Genomic DNA, 16,304 nt, shown 5'->3' on the forward strand with positions numbered 1-16,304 from the left:
CTAACATGATTGAATTTTTGACGAGATAACAAAGAGGGTCAATGAGGGCATTTAATGTAGTCTATGTGGAATTTAGCAAGGTTTTTGATAAGGTCTCACATGGCAAACTGGTGACAAAAGTAAAAGTCCAATGGGATCCAAGGCAAAATGGCAAGTTGGATTCAAAATTGGCTTAGATACAGGAAGCAAAGGACAACAGTATTTTTGTGACTGGAAGATTGTTTCTGGTTCTGCTCAGTACTTGCTTTTTGTGTTACATATCAATGGTTTGGGTATGTATAGGTTGTATGATTAAGAAATTTACAGACGATACAAAAATTGGCTCTGTGGTTGATAATGAAAAAGAAAGTTGTAAACAGTAGCAAGATATCAATGGACTAGTTAGACAGGTGGAACAGTGGCAAATAGCGTTCAATCTGGAGGAGTGTGCAGTAATGCATTTGGGGAAGGATAACAAGACAAGGAATACACAATGAATGGTAGGACACTGAGAAGTGTAGAGGGACATTGGAATGCATGTCCACAGATCCCTGAAGGTGAGTGTATAGGTAGATAAGGTGGTCAAGAAAGGGATACTTACCTTTATTAGCTGAGGCATAGAATATAAGAGCAGGGAATTTATGCTGGAACTGTAGGAAAAACTAGTTAGGCCACAGCTGGAGTGCTGCATGCAGTTCTGGTCACCACACTATAGGAAAGATGTGATTTCAATAGCGAGGGTACAGAGAAGATTTACGAGGATATTCCCTGAACTGGGAAATTTTAATTAAGGGGAAAAATTGGATAGGCTAGGACTGTTTTCTTTGGAATAGAGGAAGCAGAGGGGACACTGAATTAAAGTGTTTAAAATTATGACGGTCCAGATCAAGCAGCTAGGAAGGCCTTATTCCCCTGGTTGAGGGGGTCCATTACCAGGGGCCATAGATTTAGAGTAAGAGGTAGTAGGTTTTGTTTAGGGATTTGAGAGGAAATGTTTTGACCCAGATGGTGCTGGGGATCTGAAACTCTCTGTCTCAAATCTGAAACATTTAAAAAGTATTTTGATGTGCACTTGAAATGCATAACCTACAAGAGTAGGGACGATGGTCTAGAAAGTAGAATTAAGCTGGATGGCTCCTTGTCAATCAGGGCAGATAGATGGGCCAAAGGGCCTCCTGCCATGCAGTAAAAGTTCTATGATTTAATGAGTCTATGATTTAACATGGGCCCAGTGATTTATCTCATTTTGAAAAATTTTAAACCCCTTAATATTTTCATTCTCAGTTTGCTTATGCTATTCAATGTTTCACACTCCTTCTCCTTAACTTAATTGTCTGCATCATCTCCTTCTTTTCTGCAGACAGATTTGATGTATTCATGAAGAACCATGACCACATCTTCCATCTCTACACATAGGGCAGAATATTTCGCTCATCTGGCAGATGTGTGACCTCCCTATTGAGCATAAAATGATGCACAACGACATCAGGCGAGTTTCCTGACGTCATCGCGTACTTGCGCGATATGTCGGTCGTCGGGCACATGCAGGTGTTGGCAGCGCACCCACCGATAATTTAGGCGATTAAAGTCATAATTAAAAGAAATTTTTTTTGCTGCCCAGCCAAGCTTATGGTCGGTGGACAGGTGAACTGGCCAGGTGGCCTTTGGGTTTTTTACGAAGCTTCATCCACAGGTTTTGATCGGTGATTTAAAAAAAAACTTTTCAAACTCATTTCTAACCTGTCCCTGCTAAGGTGACAGAGTCACATGAGGGGACATGTTTTTAACATTTTTAAATTCTTTATTTTTTATTTTTAAAATTTTCAGTTCCCTGAGGCAGCTCTGTGCCTCAGGGAGCTTTTACTGCGCGCAGCTGCACACATGTGCGAACTTCTGCGCTCGCCCTCCTCCCCCCCCCACCCACGCAATTCATGCTGGCTGGCTGTTAATTGGCCAGCCAGTGTGAAATCATGGTTGAGGCCCAATCGCAGGCAGCGGTCCGTTTCGCGGCCGCTCCCGCTCATCCCCGCCGACTGGAAAATCCTGGCCATAAGTTACCTTTTCGACCTCTAATCTTTCTTTAGTTATTTTCTTGTTGTTTATGTATTTACAAAAATATCTTTGGCTTTTCCTTGTTCTACTTGTGATAGTTTTTCATGCCCTCCCTTTTCTTTCCTAATTTCCTTTTTAATTTCACCCCAGTACTTTGTATCCTCCTCTGGGCTTTCTGTATTATTAACTCTTGGGACTGAATTTTCGGACCTGTCACAGGCAGGAACAGAGGTGGACGAGGTTCAAAAATACCAGTGGTGGTCAGAGTGCTCAGTTTCCCAATGCCTTTCCCAGTGTAAGCCATTTGGGTGGAGGCAGGTTCCGGGTTGGCGAGGTGTGTAGCCAATTAGGCTCGTTAAGAAACTTGTTTATTGTAATTAAAGGATGGGTTCGCTGGTTTTGAGATGGTTGATAAGTCGAATCTGCAATCTGCAGACTCTACCACATGTGCAGCAGGTGGTGCTTAAAGGGTTGGGTAGCTGAATTGTTTGGAGATTTGTACGCTTCCTCCAATGCCTCGACTTTGCCTCTGCCCCTTTCCAACGAAGTCTCTTAATGTGTTCGCTGTCTTCCTGAATGAAGCTTCTCCATTTTGGTTGGTCACAAAACAGGATCTCTGATAAATTGATGGGGATGTTTGACCTTTTTAGGGATGCTTCAAAGACATCCCTACAGCTTTTCCGCTGTCCTCCCAGGAGTCTCCTGCCACAACTGAGTTCCGAATAGAACAGTTGCTTCGGGAATCTGGTGTCAGGCATACAAATAAATGTCTTGTCCAGCAGTTTTGAGTGCCCGAATGCTAGGCAAGTTGGCTTCGGGGAGAGGACGCTGCTGTTGGGCCATCTTTTATGCCATTGGATTTGGAGGACATTTCCAAAGTTGTTTACAGCCTTGGTCAGACCCCATGCATTCAGTTTGGGCACTGCACCTCAGGAAGGACACTTGAGGGGGTGCAGATTCACCAGAATGATACTGGGGCATAGAGGATTAAATTATGAGGCCAGGATGGATAAAGTTGACTTGCATTTTCTTGAGTTTAGAGGATTGAGATATTATCTGACTAAGGTGGTTAAAATGTCATAAAGGGTCAATCAGGTAGACACAGAGAAACTATTCTCATCACATAAAAGGTGGTAGAAATCTGGAACTCTTTCCATTAAAAGAAATTGGGCTAAAAAAGTGTTATGGCCTGTTTTTAGGTGTGGGGTTCACAGATTTCAACCTGCCTGTGCTCATTAAGGCAAGCAAACTTGGTGCTGATTATAGCATTGGTCTAAGCGGAGCCTTTGTTGCTGGCTGCCTGAATGTTCAGCAGGGAGCAGAATAGTGTACACTGATAACTGCTCCTCTTAAAGGCGGTTTAGGTACTGCCGAAACAGGAGGTGCACAATGGCTGGACCAGTGGTGGCAGCCATGGTTGAAAAGTATCTGACCTGGGAAAGAGTGAGGAATGGCACAACAGGGAATAGAGCAGGCTTCAAGGCTTTTGAACATGGCATGCATGGAGGAGCTAACCATGGAGGTTAATCCTGGGATTCAAGCCCTGGGGACCTGAATTTAGTGTTGCAAAATGTTTAATAACCTCACACAAGTCATCAAGGTCTGTGAATGCATCTTCAAATGGCATATTTTACCAGTTGTACCAATAGCCTCAGCCACTGTTCAAATCACCACACCCACATCACACACCTACCAACAATCTCTAACAATCAGGACTCATACTTAACATTAATTTGCTTCACACACTTCACACGCATTGCTGCAAGTCTCACACCCACACCTTACAACTTTCACACACCATAATCCAGTGATTCAATCATCACAAACACATCAGCCAAACTGATTGCACTGACACACTTCCCCTTTTATTGCAGGACAAAGTTGCCCACTTGTGCCTGGTTTCTCACCACATGGAATCTAATCTGTCCTCTTTAGATATGTGCAGTGTCAGTATCTGAACTGGTAGCTATGATTGTGAAATCAAACAATAGTATCATGTCTTCATTATCACTCTTTTTGTGGTGTTCCTCCACTGATTGGCTTGGTTACCTCTTGGGTATCTAAAAGGAAAAAGGCACAAGCCTAAGATTATGGTGAGGGAAGAAACTGTAAGTGAGAGGAACATGCTTACACCATCTGCAACTTGTATATCAGATTAGAGTATGGGATGAGGGGGTACTGAGGTCTGAGATGAAGGTAGCAAGAGCTAACCAAAGGGATCACCTGTATGGGTCAATTTGCCCAATGGGTTCAATCTTGTTGGACTGAGGTATCTCATGGCATATGGTGTTCGTCAAACTTTTCCCTGCACCCTTCAACTTGAAAAAAATTGTGTTCTTGATAGGGTACATATGCTTTTAATCGCAAGGCCAAACTTTCTGTGGCTAATTTCATGGGCAATTATTTGAGTAAGCCAGTTCTGAAAAGTAATGGGGAGGCTAAGGGAAAGATGTAGCTTGTACAACATAAACAGCTGTAAATCAACCCACAAGTCCTGGAGATTCACAATACACAGTTTATCTCTTAATCCCCTGAATTTGCTGGTCAATTTGTGCATTAACAACTGTGCACTGTTAGCACACTGTTATTTTTCCAGCAAGGTTTGGTCCATCACATACTATCATGAAAGTATAATAATTCTCATGGTATTATTGTGATTTATTGTAAAAGTAGGTTAATAGTGGGGTTTGGGTAGTATGTGTGTGTGTGAGAGGGTGATTTAATTGAATTGGAGACAGCTTGTCTGGAGGCTTTGCCTCACCTAAAGAAGCTAGGTTCGAAATGCTACATACGTGAACATGGCTGAAGTCTGAGAAGGTAAGGTGAGGAGAATTTGCATTTTTAAATAAATCAGGGCAGTTTTAATTTCAAAGAGATGGTAGGATGTTTACATCTAGCCAGAGAAGCTAGGCCAAGCGGTGTGTTCATTTTTCCCAAAGGTTGCTGATAATATTAGCACAATGAAAAGATTTATATTATGAGAAAGGTAAAGTTGCAAAGATATATTGGAACAATGGAATTTACATTAAAAGGGAAAAACATGTGTAAAAGTGAATGAGGCTATGTGTCAGGGAAGGCATTGTAAGATCTACCAGAAGTGTGAAAAGCCTCCAGTATTTGTGCATTAAGCCTGCTGTCTGCAGAAACTGAAGCTGGGAAAAGTCACTTTAAATTCTACTGTCCAGGGTATTGTGTTGACCTGCCTGGATTTGTTTAAAATCTATTTTTTTTTACAGTTGCCTTAATGGGGGTGTAACCGGAAGCCAGATTAATTAGGGGTTTTAGGAATTATTATAGTAGTAATTTGTAGACCTGTGTATGTGCTTGAATCTTTTCTTTTGTTAATAAATGTTTAATTTAGTTTTCTAAAATAATCTCTGAAGTCTTTGTGGACTTATTACTTCTGAATTCATGGCATATATCTCAAAATAAATACAAATTGCAAAACCGTTGTGATAGCATGATCGAGTTTCCCTCATGGATTTTATCCACCTGGCATGCATCATCTGCCACATCATAACACATACCTTACAAATGTATTTAAATTCTTTGCGGAGGTGGAGTGGGGGGCACAACTGAGTTAAGGAACAAAGATAATCCTAATCAGCCATGGTAACTTCAACAGAAGATTGTTGAAAATTATAAATTGAAATGTTTAGAGAGCAAGGAAATGTGAGACCCACCTAGTCTTACTTAAATTAAGGCCAGATGTGTTTAAAAAGTTTCAGAAGTGCAGATTTTCTGAAGTTGCCCTGATCTGCATTATTATTCACTAGGCTGCACTTTTAAACAGTTAGCATATATAGACAAGTTGATTTAATATATAGTACAAATTGTTTGAATAAAATGGCATGTACCAGTAACTCTATGTATCCCCCTAATCTGCACAGTCAAATCCACCCAAAATATTTCGCAATAAGCAGCTATTGCTTTATCATGTATAATGGTAGAGCACCTATTACACTGTCTGATAAGCAAGTTTTGCATTTAAACTAAAAATCAGTGGATACTGGAAATGCATCAGGTGAATTGGAGTCATGCAAATTACTTTATTGGAAAAAATAATTTGCAAATTCTAGTTGTTTTCATTTGAATTACGTTATTTGCAACACATTGTACTCGCTATAACTGTCAGTATACAGATATGTTAGCACGTAACTGTTTTGGCACATAACTTGCACTTCATACTGTGCTACTAATTTATTATAATATTCATGTCTCACCTTTGTACTCTTCATTAAGTCCTGCAACTTCTCCTACACTTCCAACCAGGTTTATCAAGCAGTTCATTTGGAGTTCATGCTTTCAAGAGGTCACTGTGTGATTCTTACATGATTGTGATTACTGACAGCACAAAAGCAAATAAAACGGATGTTTCAACTCAGTAACATTTCCTTTCTTTGTCCCACTGAATATAATTCAAACTTGAAGTTTGCACTGTACGAAATAGCTTTCCAGTATATTACTATCATTGCTTTTAAAAGTCATTGTATAAAGGTACCAATAAACCTGAGCCTAGCACACTCGTACATAGAATACAACTGATCATTTGTCACAACCAAATTTAATTTGTGAATCATGGGTAAAATTTAAGACTTTGAGGTGTAAGTTGAAAGCAAAGGTTTTTTTTTTGCTTTGATTTAGTAATTCACTGAATGTTTCAGGAACCAACTCATACAACAATAACCTGCATTGAGATGCCAGTGCTGTCGTGTAAACTTCTCATGCATTTAAAATGTCAACAAATAAGGATAAGAGGATTCTGGCCAATTGGTTAAAAATGCATTGCTATAACAAAATTGGCTGCTTGGGTAAGCAAGGAGTTTCCTAACTGGTCAAGGTACATGCCGTGTGAATTGTAGCAGAAAGCTCTGAACTCTCAGTACGTATGCTGCTGTTAAGCTCTGCACCAGTGCCCATTCCATTAAGCACTCCGGGGGAGAAATTCATTCGTTTCAAGCGGTGCTACCCAGACTCTGTCAATTCCCTAAGGACAAAAAGAGGTGCATGACATTACCAGCGCGTCGGTGAGTTCCTTCGATTATATCACCTCAACGAAGAACGCTACGTGAGCTATGTAGGGGTTAGGCCGGTGCCCTGTCTGCCCCCAGGGAACTGCCGTTCTCAGACGAATCTCTCCCCCTCTATGCCCTAGCTATTTTGAGCATAACTTCACATATTACAAAATAGCTAATAGAAATTTATAGCACCCTTTGTGTCTTTAGGGCATCTAAAACAACTTTAATAGGCAATTAATTACTTTTCAAATTGTTGGCAAACATGGCAACCAATTTACACACAAGGTCCCACAAACAATGAGATAAATGAGCAATCAATTTGCTTTGATGGTGTAGGTTGAAGAATGAGTGTTCGTTAAGGTGCCAGCAGGTCGAGTTTCCTCTATGGATGCGCAACAGAGGCAGAGCACATAAACTGTGGGGTCTGTGAGGAAGCCTGGGATTTCTTCTAATTATATAGAATAAGAATGTAGCTCAAAAATGGACACCCACAGTAATTGATTTACAGCCTAGGACAATATTTCTGAAAGTATCTTGATCCAAAAGTTTATGACTGTTGCTCATGGAACTTAGCTGAAGATCTCATCTGAGAGCTGTCTGCAAAGGTGTTTAGCACTTTAATGTACATGGATCTTCTCTGTTTGAACCATGGTTAGGCTCCATTGGTGACAAAATTGAGCTGCAGGTATTATCTGCTTCAAAATATGTATGGTGTATTCAGATACGATCCTGATGGTCACAGCTTTATATTTTCATTTCATTGCAGTACAAGCATGAATCAATGGTATCAAAAGCCAAAGTTGAAGAGAGTAGCCATCCCTTCCAGACTGCCTTCTCTTTTCAACAGTCACAGCAGAGAGGATTGACTTAAAATGAATAATGCTGTGATTGTTGCCTGAAAACAGGCCAATTGCAGATTAATGGAATGGAACTCCTTGCAGTTCATAAAAGGCCATGATATTGTGTGGAGTCCAGATGAGCATCACTGATAAAAATCTTGCACCGTATTTTAGAAAATTTGTAAGAGTGTCTCACGTTGCTGTTAATTTTTTGTGGTGAAAAAAGGTATTTGCCTGGTGAATAACACTTAATGATCTCTGCATTACAAACTAACTAATATTGTTGATGTCCCTGTAGTAACTTGGAATGATCTTGAGAAATGGAAGTTCAGGGCTACAATGACCTTAATTGCCAGTGACAGTGCTACTTCTGTGATGGAGGTTGTCTATTCTCAGATTCCAGCAGACTCTCTCACTGCCTCTCTGGTGAAGCAGAGCATTTTAAAGATGTATTTCTTTAGATATTCCCAAGTATATGTTCTTAGGTCTGCACACAGCTGCATAGACAAGGGCAGCGAGTAGTCAGCTTTTGTAGCAAGCAATCCTGTCTTACATCCCTCCTTTCATCCTGTACTTCCTCCTCTAAAAACACAAATAGCAGGAAATAACCCAAAGGAATTTCATATCCAAATTTTTAGTTGCAACAAAGATCTTGCTACCAAAACTCTATCCAAAACAGTAAACAAAAAAATGCTGCAAAAAAAATTAAGTCATCAATCAGAAATGTCAGAGGCCACTTGCTTTCAGACTAATCCTCATTGCACATTTTATATGGGCAATCTGAGCATGCCATAGAAGAAAATTGAGGATGTGTGCTAGGTATCTTTCTATCTTATTAGAATTTTTTTTTAACATTGCTAAGTTGTGTAAATTTGGTGTTAAGAACTGAACTGACTCTAAAGTGAAGCAAATGAGATGACGTCTTACAGAGTTTCATTCCCTTCACTCAGCTCAGGTCAGGCAGACCCCAGATTCAAAACTATAAATGCAGCACTGGTTTGGTGCAAAACCACTTCATATGGATGCTCCAGCCACAGGAAATAATCCTGATTTTCAACCTGTTGCTATTCCAGCTTTTTGGGAAAATTATTGCAACATGCAGATTCTAATATAATCTCCAATCATTACTGAAAATAGGAGTGTTTGTCAAGTTTCACAAAATCAGAAATGAATGTTAGAGAATAGAATACTTTTCTATTTTGGGCATCCTCCATCAGTATTGAGCATTTGCAGGTTACATGTTGCATCACCAGGTGAATTTCAAAGTTCCCTCTATTCTGCTCAAATAAATTGCCTCAACCCCCAACCACACATCCCTCCTGTACTAGTAAAACTTTTTTCCCCCCACTTCCCTTCCTAATTGACACTCTTCCTAGTGCTGTGGTACTGGGATACTAACTCATTAAATTAACTCATTCTTAAAGAACCCTTACAGACAGCAGACAGAAGATTTTCAACCTACCAAACTCGTGACAAATGGAGAACTAAAAAGGTTGCATCACCCAATCTGTGCAAATCCACAACTATAAAAGCAAAATACTGTGGATGCTGGAAATCTGAAATAGAAACAGAAAATGCTGGAAAAACCCAGCAGGTCTGGTAGCATCTGTGGAGAGAGAAAATTAACCTCGAGTCTGTATGACTCAAAGTCATACAGACTCAACGTTAACTTTCTCTCTCCACTGCTGAGTTTTTCCAGCATTTTCTATTTTTACTACAAATCCAGAGCTTGTTTCAAGGATATCTTCAGAACTAACTTGTCATTGCCCCCTCCAAAATATGAAAATATACAATTTTTCTCATTAAATAGAATGTTTTATTTCCAGGTAAACTACTTTCAAAAACATGAAGTAGAACAAACATTTCTGTATAAAAATACATACCAATTAAAAATCACAAAAGACCAATATGGCCTGTATGATGCATTATGGTTACTGACTGTAGTTTAAACAGTGTCAAAGTTAGGAATGTCAAAATAAAATGAGCGATACTTTAAATATTTAAGCAAATTAATGCCTCATTTTCAGGAATTATTAATATTGTTTGTTACCAACTTCAACATTTCAATCATGCAGTTGTTCCTGTCATGACAGCCAGCATAAACAGACAATGCTCAAAATCTTTTTAGGAGAAACATTACATCATCTCCTTTACATTTCATCGACCAAATATAAAAGATGTAACATTTATCTGGTTGTACAAACAAAAAACCACCAATGAATTCACCAAGACTCAACTATAGCCAGACAAAATCATGCATGGTGTCATTATATACATTCAGGCACTTATTTATGCAGACATTGTAGGCAATTACATATACTCAGACACTTGTTATTTTCCAATGGCAATGTGTTGGTGACATTAAATACACATCCGCACTTCCACATCCAAGTTATTATACACAAACACCACCAACACTGACATATAATTCAGACAATGTAGTATTCAAACCATGTGTTCATGAAGAGGGTAATGTTATTTCTAGGGTATATCTGTAGCCAACAACACTTACAAAAAGTGAGGTAGATTTAATTTAAAAAAGCTATTCTGCAGTTTCAGCACTCCATTTAATAAGTCTGTGAAATATATTACTGAGCATTTGCACTTTTATTTATGTACATAAACATTTTGAATGTGTCTTTATATCATTGCTTCATCTGATGCATTAAATTCCACTTCCTATCGTTTAGAGTAAACTTATGGCTGTATGACTGAAGTTCACTCTGGTCATCTTGTCCAATCTTCTTAAGCCATGATTCAGCGAGAACTCCTTGGTTTAGTGTGTTAAATGCATCTCAGCCCATATTAGTAGACACACACCCATGCTGTAGTTTTGTGAACATGAATTGCAGAACTTCATATCATTGCTTCCTTTAAGTCAAATTTGTTTCCTTTTGAAGATGTCTTGATTTAATTTCCATTCTGCTGGTCAGTCTGTCTTTCATAAGGCTAGCCTACAGCTTGAACTCCATCAGTTTTGGCAAACTCCTCACTGAAGTGTCAATCCCTGGTCCCTTGCCAGAACAGAATGGCAATCTCTTCTGTGGAAGCAGCCAACGTGTGCTGTTTTCTTTGCTTCTGTTAACTGGCAGCCTGTCAGCACTTGCAGTCCCTGCATTGTGCCACAGGACCTGCCATGGAAACTGGTAAGCTCCTCAATTTATTGTGGCTGTCTTGTCTCACTTTCCTCATTCTGTATATCCATTTCACTGAAGTAGGTAAATGCTTACTGTCTGCTGGCTCCAACCTTCAAATCAAAGCATAAATTATGTGAACACTGGTAATAAAATCATGTTGACAGATCTATAAGTGATTGTTTTACAGAGTGTTGCATAGAATAGTTATAAAATAGTAAGAAATGAATTATATAAAAGTAAGTTCTGGCACTAACTTAAATTCAGAAATAAGAATTCATCCATATAGGAATATCAGGGTAAATTTTCTAATCACATATGCAGGATCTGGCCTATTTATCCTATCTTTGTAAATAATCAATCTAGATTCTGAACACTGAAAAATATTTTGTGGGTAAATGATAGGATTTCTTCTGGTCATTGTTTGTAGTGAAATTGTAAACCTGCTCTTTCAGATTTATAATTCTGCTCAAAGTGAATCGTCCCTCAATATTTACACTGTCACTAACATGCAGCAGAGAAAATCTTCCCACATTGTATAACAACAATCAGCTTTGACCTGGAATATGATGAGGGCTATGTTTCAGACGTTAAGCGAAATTGAATGAAACTCACTTTTTTTGTGATGTTAAGGAGGCGTTGATAAACACATTTCAATCCTGTGCAGTCCTGTTTGTTTTGACTCATTCCATCTGATGCTTCCTCTTGGTAGTGCTTTTGTACTTTGGTTTTGATTGAAAATCTGTAAAGAAAATAAATAGTTGTTTTAATTTTACATTGTAGCTATTTAAAAATTTAGAAAGATTTCAGAGTCAACGGCTATGCACATTATCAGCAAAGTTTGTTTTAGTCAATAACATTAACTGATTAGGAAAATAATCAGAACAAGAGCCTTAAAGGAATCTTGCAAAGATTTGTATTGCATCACATGTTCAAATATTAGAAAGTGACTGTTGTTATATTAAAATGTAACTAGAGAACATTAAAACTTGAATGTACTAAACATAATAGAGTTTATTTTGAAATATGCCATTCCTGGTGCAGAATTACACATGATGGGGTTGCAGAGCTCGACAGCCATTGCTCCTAATTTTCTGGTCATTAAAGTTAATTTTTGGAAAATCTGCAGCTCCAAGAGTCAAGCCATGCCCAGTTCTAATCTACATTCTTGTTGAGCAGGAATATGGACCAGAGTAGAACTGCATAGGATTTACCCTCAAATATACTACAGTGACAATAGTCTTAACTTGTACTATAAACCTTTAAATAAAATGCATTATTCTACAATGAAACACAAATGTGATGATATTACTAGGTGGATCTAAGCTACTCAATCTTGTACAAAAAACTTTCTTTTCAAAGTGCTTGACTTAATGGCAAAGTTGTAAAAGGAAGGTGTGAACTGTGGTGATCAGACAAACAAAGATCAGTAATCAGAGAAGGAAATGATTGGCTTAAAGGACTGGAAGTAAAGTGTACTACAGGGCAGAACATAAACTTGAAGTTTGATTGGTATTCCTAAATTTGAACATTTGTTGATGCTGTAGATCATTAAATGTTACGTATTGACAATTATTAAAATATACATTTAATACAAAGTCAAAAATTGTTTTAGATGAAGCAGAGTTGTGAAGGGAGGAGCGAATTAATTGGATCAAAGCATGCAGAGTAATTCAGTCCCCATTTAAAAATTTGTACTGTGTCCTCACTTTGACATAATAAATAATAAAGCTTACAACAATTTGGGAAGCTAAAAATATCTGCTTGGGGTTTCTCTGCAATAGAGACTGATGTACTGAGAAATGCAAATTTGGAACACTACACTGTCACCACTGCTAGAAAGGTGTAATTACAATGGGGCAAGTTGACATAAGCAGTTTCTATTATAACTATAGGCATAAGAATTTATAATGAAAAATGGGTAAGCAGGAAGTAGATCTATGTAAGACTTCAATATAACTGCTTTGCTTTTGTGATTTATTTGTCCTGAAGCTCTAAATACATTTGCTGAGTTATTACTTTCAGCCATGTTTGTTTTTTGTGTAAGTGATTATATACATACATAAGGGTAAATTTTACAAATAGGTGCTAGGGAAGGTGGATCTCATGCATTATCAATACAGTTCAGGAAATTGTTCATTCATAAAATCAGCCCTTTACTTTTACATACATATTGCCTGGGAATTGACACAATCCCTCATCACTTTAAACCCAAAATAATGAATATTAGCATCAGTTAATGATTAACTGTTATTTTCGTTATGACCCAAGGCTTTAGTTTTCTGCCCAAAAAGAGGTTTAGAGACTGAATGTTTTGGCCCTGGATGGTTTCAAAACTCTTTGGCTTTCGGCCGAGCTATTTGTACCTATGATTAAGGTGACTTGTGGAAAAGCAGGTGATCGGTGTCTGTCTACCTTGCTGTGTGTTGTCCATCTTCACAGAATTGCCAGCAGACACGGTCTTCCTGACTGCTGCATTCACATCGTGGCCTCGATTCCACCAGCATCGCCAGGTTTTTCTTCGTAGACCGTCTGACCCGAGGGGAGCTGCCCAGTCCGTACGGGACAATCCGCCTGAAGGACAGAAACAGAATCAAAGCACGGTTACCTGGAGCGTATGAACTTTTGTAATGCCTAGTTCCTTCACACTCACACTTTATATCACCTTATAAATAAATAAACAAACATTATTATTAGGCGAGGCAAGCAGTAACAAAATCGAAATCATGCAACACGTTTCCTGCTCAACAGATTAATCTTTACCCCTAATTTAGACCGTGCTTTACTGCAGTAAAATCACCAGCAGCCTCTTTTCGAAGGAACTACTGCCGAGTTTAGAGAGATTGGCGGTTAGAATGGTACTGCTGATAACCTATTGAGGTGAGAGTCTCCCGTGGAGAAGCTGTCATTTAAAATTCATACCATAATAACTATCCTCGCCAGGGGCCTGTCCACCTGTATTGTATGCTACAACAGCATTAAGAAATTCACAGTAAAAGATTTAAAAAAATATCTCGGACTGTTCTCGCACTGTCAACCCATTAACACTGCACTAACATGTGCTGGCAATTTATACCGTTACTTTCCCGGTCAAACCTCAGGCATTGAGAATCACTTACTCGGGCGTGTTGATCCAGATGATGTCCAAGTGGCAGAAGTAGATGCATTCCTTGTCCAGAAAAGAGGAACAGGAACAGCGCTTGGAGCGGCTGAGCCGGCGGGGAAGGGAGCTGGAAGCTTGACCGGCAGAGAAGACGGGAGACACGGTCACTGCTACACCCGAGAGCGGGGAGCCTGCGAAACAGAGAGAGAGGCTATTAGTGCCACACAGTATCAGAGGGTGGATGGCCAAAAACTCGCCATATATCATTGCTCATAACTTAATCAATACAGTCTAATGTACTGAATGAATATCATAAACTGATCAATATTCTCTTTTAGTGTGGTGCTGTAATTGGAGTGAAAAAGCTTTTCTGGTGGAGTTCAGTGAAGCCTCCTGGTGACCCCGGGCTCAGTACATACAGCCCGGCGGGACAGTGCGGTCCCGGGCTCTGTATACAGCCCGACTCCGCCGATCAGCATGACCAGTAAATCTCAGAATAATGGCTAAATCAAGTCTGGAATATGAGGCGGGAACAACAAAGTCATCCAGATCTGATCTCAGGTATAATACAAGAAAGCGAAACTTCAATAAAGCAGCGCTGTAGCTGCGGCATGTAGAAATGGTGTTCGGTGTTCTCCGTTAGTAATTTGTAAAGAACACTTCTGATCGGACTGCAGATTCTTAAAAAGCTCCAGAAGAGCCTTTGCTGCTTTACCTCCCAGTAAGTTGCTGGTCTAGTTACTGAGTAACATGCAGCTCGGATTAATCCTGCGCTCTCCTCCAAACGGGGCCCTGGGACCTGTGGCTGGAAGCAAGTGCACCTGCTGAGTTGTCAGGCATCCAGCTACTTATTTACACACCAAGTACACCGCAGGCAGCTTTGGGCTTCCTTTTCATGCATATTTGCAATTTTAACCCGGTGTTAAGTCAACTAGTACCAGATTTCAGTCACAAAGGTAAGTTACTTTCAGATTCATGAAATTTGCCGTCACGTAACCCAGATTTGGACATTTTCCTAAAAAGTCTCTTCAGGTACGAGCAGCAGTTAGTCCTGCACTGATTCGAGACCGCAGGCACCTTGGTTAGCGCACTGTTCTAGCCTGTGTAAAACATTTATTTTATAGATTCGTTTTTTATGAAACTACTTAAACTTTTAAACAGCTTGAATTAAGAGGTCGAATAGAGAGAAACAAAACCTTGAGGTTAGATATTTGGCACCTGAGCACTGAATTTATTATATAAACGTTAATCTTTATATATATTAGATACATAAAAGTTAGACAGATATACATGGTGGAGCATGAGTAGTGTTAGTCCCAAAGTTGCTTAATACAAATTTCGGATAATTCAAGTAAAATCCTCTTCGTGTTTTCTCTTTGCTTAATTCGTTATTTGGGTAGTATTTTAAGCGCTGATAACGACTTTGAATTAACTGTAGATTAGAAAGTGATCGATTTTAAAGCTCCCATGAGGATTTAGACCTACCTGTTGAAAAGTGCAGCCCCCACAACAGAAAGAGCAAAGAAAAGAACACGTTAAACTCCATTTTCAAAATTAAAATCGGGTCGTTCTTGTCAAATAGGTTTCCTTGTTCTCCTCCTCCTGTATCGGCAACTTTCTGGAGTTCAGAAGTAAATATGCCGAGGGTAAACTGCGGGATGAAGCTGGTTGTCAGTTTCAGGTCCAGTTTAAAGGAGCTGTGTGCTTTACGCCAGCCCTGCTTTACTGTGCAGTTACCACAAGGCAGCAACTCTCCTTTTATATAGTACGTGTCTCTCTGTAAACAGCTCAATCTGCTTTTATCCCAAGACAATGTTATTAGTCACCCAGAGGAGCTGCAGACTTAGATAAGCCACACGCTGCCTACAAAATAACCTCCTCCACAGACGGGGCGAGGCCAGCATACAATTTAAAAAAAAAACTCTCTCCTTTTCTCAGACTTTGCCAAAACCTCTGCCAGCAGGAACACACTCTCCACGGAGTGAGGCGGCGCGCACACACACTTCGGCAAAGGTCCAAGAGCCAATCAGAAACTTTCGGCCGCAAATTTCTGCCAAGTGATTTCAACAACCTGTACATCCAGAGGGTGGTGGGAGTCTGGAACACACTCTGCCTGAGGGGGTGGGAGAGGCAGGAACTTTCACAACATTCAAGAAGTATTTAGATGAGCACCTGAAAC

General features: G+C 39.5%; 1 protein-coding gene across 1 annotated transcript; it reads right to left on the bottom strand.

Moving 5' to 3' along the window:
- Positions 1 to 11,583: 11,583 nt before the first annotated feature.
- edn1 (endothelin 1) lies at positions 11,584 to 15,813 on the bottom strand. Its single transcript, XM_078539174.1, has 4 exons — positions 15,611 to 15,813; positions 14,142 to 14,316; positions 13,438 to 13,596; positions 11,584 to 11,764 (listed from the first exon to the last, which is right to left on the bottom strand). The coding sequence occupies exons 1-4, from the start codon at positions 15,669 to 15,671 to the stop codon at positions 11,599 to 11,601; spliced, it is 561 nt and encodes a 186-aa protein (XP_078395300.1). The 5' UTR covers positions 15,672 to 15,813; the 3' UTR covers positions 11,584 to 11,598.
- Between the last annotated feature and the right edge of the window lie 491 nt (positions 15,814 to 16,304).

This window comes from Cetorhinus maximus, chromosome 3, assembly GCF_964194155.1.
Source record: "Cetorhinus maximus chromosome 3, sCetMax3.hap1.1, whole genome shotgun sequence".
In the NCBI taxonomy this organism is placed as follows: domain Eukaryota; kingdom Metazoa; phylum Chordata; class Chondrichthyes; order Lamniformes; family Cetorhinidae; genus Cetorhinus; species Cetorhinus maximus.

What these genes read in the sequence shown, in the direction of transcription:
- edn1 (XM_078539174.1), bottom strand. Translation starts at nt 15,671, where the DNA reads ATGGAGTTTAACGTGTTCTTTTCTTTGCTCTTTCTGTTGTGGGGGCTG. An exon ending in GGGGCTGCACTTTTCAACAG is followed by an intron (nt 14,317 to 15,610) that starts GTAGGTCTAAAT and finishes TCTGTTTCGCAG; the next exon opens with GCTCCCCGCTCTCGGGTGTA. An exon ending in ATCTGGATCAACACGCCCGA is followed by an intron (nt 13,597 to 14,141) that starts GTAAGTGATTCT and finishes TCTGTCCTTCAG; the next exon opens with GCGGATTGTCCCGTACGGAC.